The 2,193-nt window shown below is 32.6% G+C and overlaps 2 protein-coding genes across 2 annotated transcripts in view; one reads left to right on the top strand and one right to left on the bottom strand.

Moving 5' to 3' along the window:
* Positions 1–262, top strand: part of LOC109582684 (uncharacterized) — a 3,585-nt gene extending 3,323 nt beyond the window's left edge. Inside the window, exon 5 of the mRNA XM_019997553.1 lies at positions 230–262. Within this exon, the coding sequence (XP_019853112.1) occupies positions 230–262 (33 nt within the window). The remainder of the gene's footprint in view (positions 1–229) is intronic.
* Positions 263–402: 140 nt separating this feature from the next.
* On the bottom strand, positions 403–1,270 carry LOC109582695 (coiled-coil domain-containing protein 93-like). The gene is made up of 4 exons (XM_019997567.1): positions 1,100–1,270; positions 1,003–1,040; positions 648–846; positions 403–558 (listed from the first exon to the last, which is right to left on the bottom strand). Exons 1-4 carry the CDS (start codon positions 1,172–1,174, stop codon positions 505–507), a joined length of 366 nt encoding a protein of 121 aa, XP_019853126.1. The 5' UTR covers positions 1,175–1,270; the 3' UTR covers positions 403–504.
* Positions 1,271–2,193: the final 923 nt, after the last annotated feature.

The raw sequence follows: 2,193 nt of genomic DNA, 5'->3' as shown, positions 1-2,193 counted from the left end.
TTGCACGCAGAACTAAGAAATCCAGCCTTAAAATTGCTAATATTTCAATGCAGAAACTTGCAAATGTTCCCCTATCTACGTCATCACATGACCACGCCCACCACCGGAAGTGATTTGAAAAGATAGCTGCAAGGCAACTTTTGACCCAGGAGTTAGTACAGAAACAGTACTTTTTAATAATTTTAGCTATTTTTCCCGTGATTCTCTCTTCATTACCAACTTATTCCAGGCAAAAAAGTTTTGGGGTGCAGTTACACTTTAAAAAACTAAATCTGTAGCAGTGTCTGATATTTATATTTTTTGCAAACATATGATCTTTTCACTGCATACCTCAGAATATCCATAATTACTAAACTGCCAAACTGAAGTAAGTATACATGTAGGGAGAGCTGAAGCAGGATGTTCGTTTAAAAATATTCAATTGATACAATCCTTATCAATAACTAAAGTAACACACAACAGCAATTTTATATTGTATTTCTAGCCCTTAAATTATCACGAGGTCTAGCGATTTTTAGTTTTAATTTTTGACAACAGCGTTTCATTTTTGCGACACTCCTAGAAAAGAAAGAAAAGAAATAAGGAGACACATAGAGAGGTAGAATAAAAAAAGAGTAACTATATCCTTCTCTTCAGTTTTCTCTTACTTCTTGAAAGTCTTTAACAGTTTTGTAATACTTCCTCTGCTTGTCAATGAGATCAAGATGGATGGTTGTAAGCCGATCTTTCTCTTTCCTCTCCTCGACACATCTCTGACCCAACTGCTCCTTGTCTTGCTTGATACCATCCAATATCTGCTGGACTTGCTGTAAGAACAACTCCTTATTCTTATCAGAACTCATTGCTCTTGAGGAAAGAGAAGAGAAAGGTAACTGACAACAGTTAAGAATGAAATAAAAGAATAATAATGATAAGAAGAGAGGAATGAGAGAGAAATTGAGATTATAAAATAAAAGAGAAATTGAACGATTAACAGTTAAAAATGATTGTGAATGATCTTACAAATCAAATTTCTCATGAATTGAAGTCAATATTCCAACCTAATGAAAAATCAAAACATACATAATTGCAATAAAAGTGATGTTATAATAATTGTTACTTCTTTCTCCATGTAAGCTTTCTGATCCTCCAGTGTATTGTAAAGTGTAAAGTATTGTTTAGTCTCAGTTAACATGGAGGACACTGTGAGAAGAGAACAAAAAGGAGAGAAGAATAATCAGTAATATGAATGTGGTCAAATGCTACATGGGCCTTGGTTTAAAAAAATTGCTTAAAATGCTCATAAGTCAAAAATTATTTGTCTGAATCAGCTCAAACTTTTTACACAGCATAAGGACATCAATATGTATCAGAAAATGTAATAAAAATTTGGGGTGATTTTGGAGCCATTTTTTAGAAAAAACCATGGGCTATATAGCCTTGGGTATTTTTCAAAATTTTGGCATTTTCTTAAAATGGCCATAACTTGAAAAATTGAAGTCGGAATCAGCTCAAACTTTCTACACAGCATAAAAACATCAATATGTATTAGAAAATGTAATAAAAATTTGGGATGATTTCGGAGCCATTTTTTAGAAAAAACTATGGGCTACAGCCTTGGGTTTTTTAAAAAATTTTGGCATTTTCTTAAAATTGCTGTAACTTGAAAAATTGAAGTTGGAATCAACTCAAACTTTCTACATAGCATAAGGACATCAATATGTATTAGAAAATGTAATAAAAAATTGGGGTGATTTTGGAGCCATTTTTTAGAAAAAACCATGGGCTATATAGCCTTGGGTATTTTTCAAAATTTTGGCATTTTCTTAAAATGGCCGTAACTTGAAAAATTGAAGTCGGAATCAGCTCAAACTTTTTACACAGCATAAGGACATCAATATGTATTAGAAAACGTAATAAAAATTTGGGATGATTTCGGAGCCATTTTTTAGAAAAAACTATGGGCTACAGCCTTGGGTTTTTTAAAAAATTTTGGCATTTTCTTAAAATGGCCGTAACTTGAAAAATTGAAGTCGGAATCAGCTCAAACTTTTTACACAGCATAAGGACATCAATATGTATTAGAAAATGTAATAAAAATTTGGGGTGATTTCGGAGCCATTTTTTTGGAAAAACCATAAGCTATTAAGATAAGGTCCTCTAAGAAAGAAGCCTTCTTAGAGCCTGATTTGGCTCTAAGAAGCCAAACCAGCA

Source organism: Amphimedon queenslandica, unplaced genomic scaffold (assembly GCF_000090795.2).
Source record: "Amphimedon queenslandica unplaced genomic scaffold, v1.1 AMPQUscaffold_13363, whole genome shotgun sequence".
In the NCBI taxonomy this organism is placed as follows: domain Eukaryota; kingdom Metazoa; phylum Porifera; class Demospongiae; order Haplosclerida; family Niphatidae; genus Amphimedon; species Amphimedon queenslandica.
Note: the sequence above shows the minus strand (reverse complement) of the source record. Positions and strands in the feature narration are given on the sequence as shown.

Bases quoted from the DNA above. Each gene is read 5' to 3' on its own strand.
- LOC109582695 (XM_019997567.1), bottom strand. From the start codon at position 1,174: ATGTTAACTGAGACTAAACAATACTTTACACTTTACAATACACTGGAG. The intron at 847-1,002 runs GTAAGATCATTC...TCTTTCCTCAAG, and splicing joins ATTCATGAGAAATTTGATTT to AGCAATGAGTTCTGATAAGA. The intron at 559-647 runs GTAAGAGAAAAC...TTTCTTTTCTAG, and splicing joins CTGTTAAAGACTTTCAAGAA to GAGTGTCGCAAAAATGAAAC.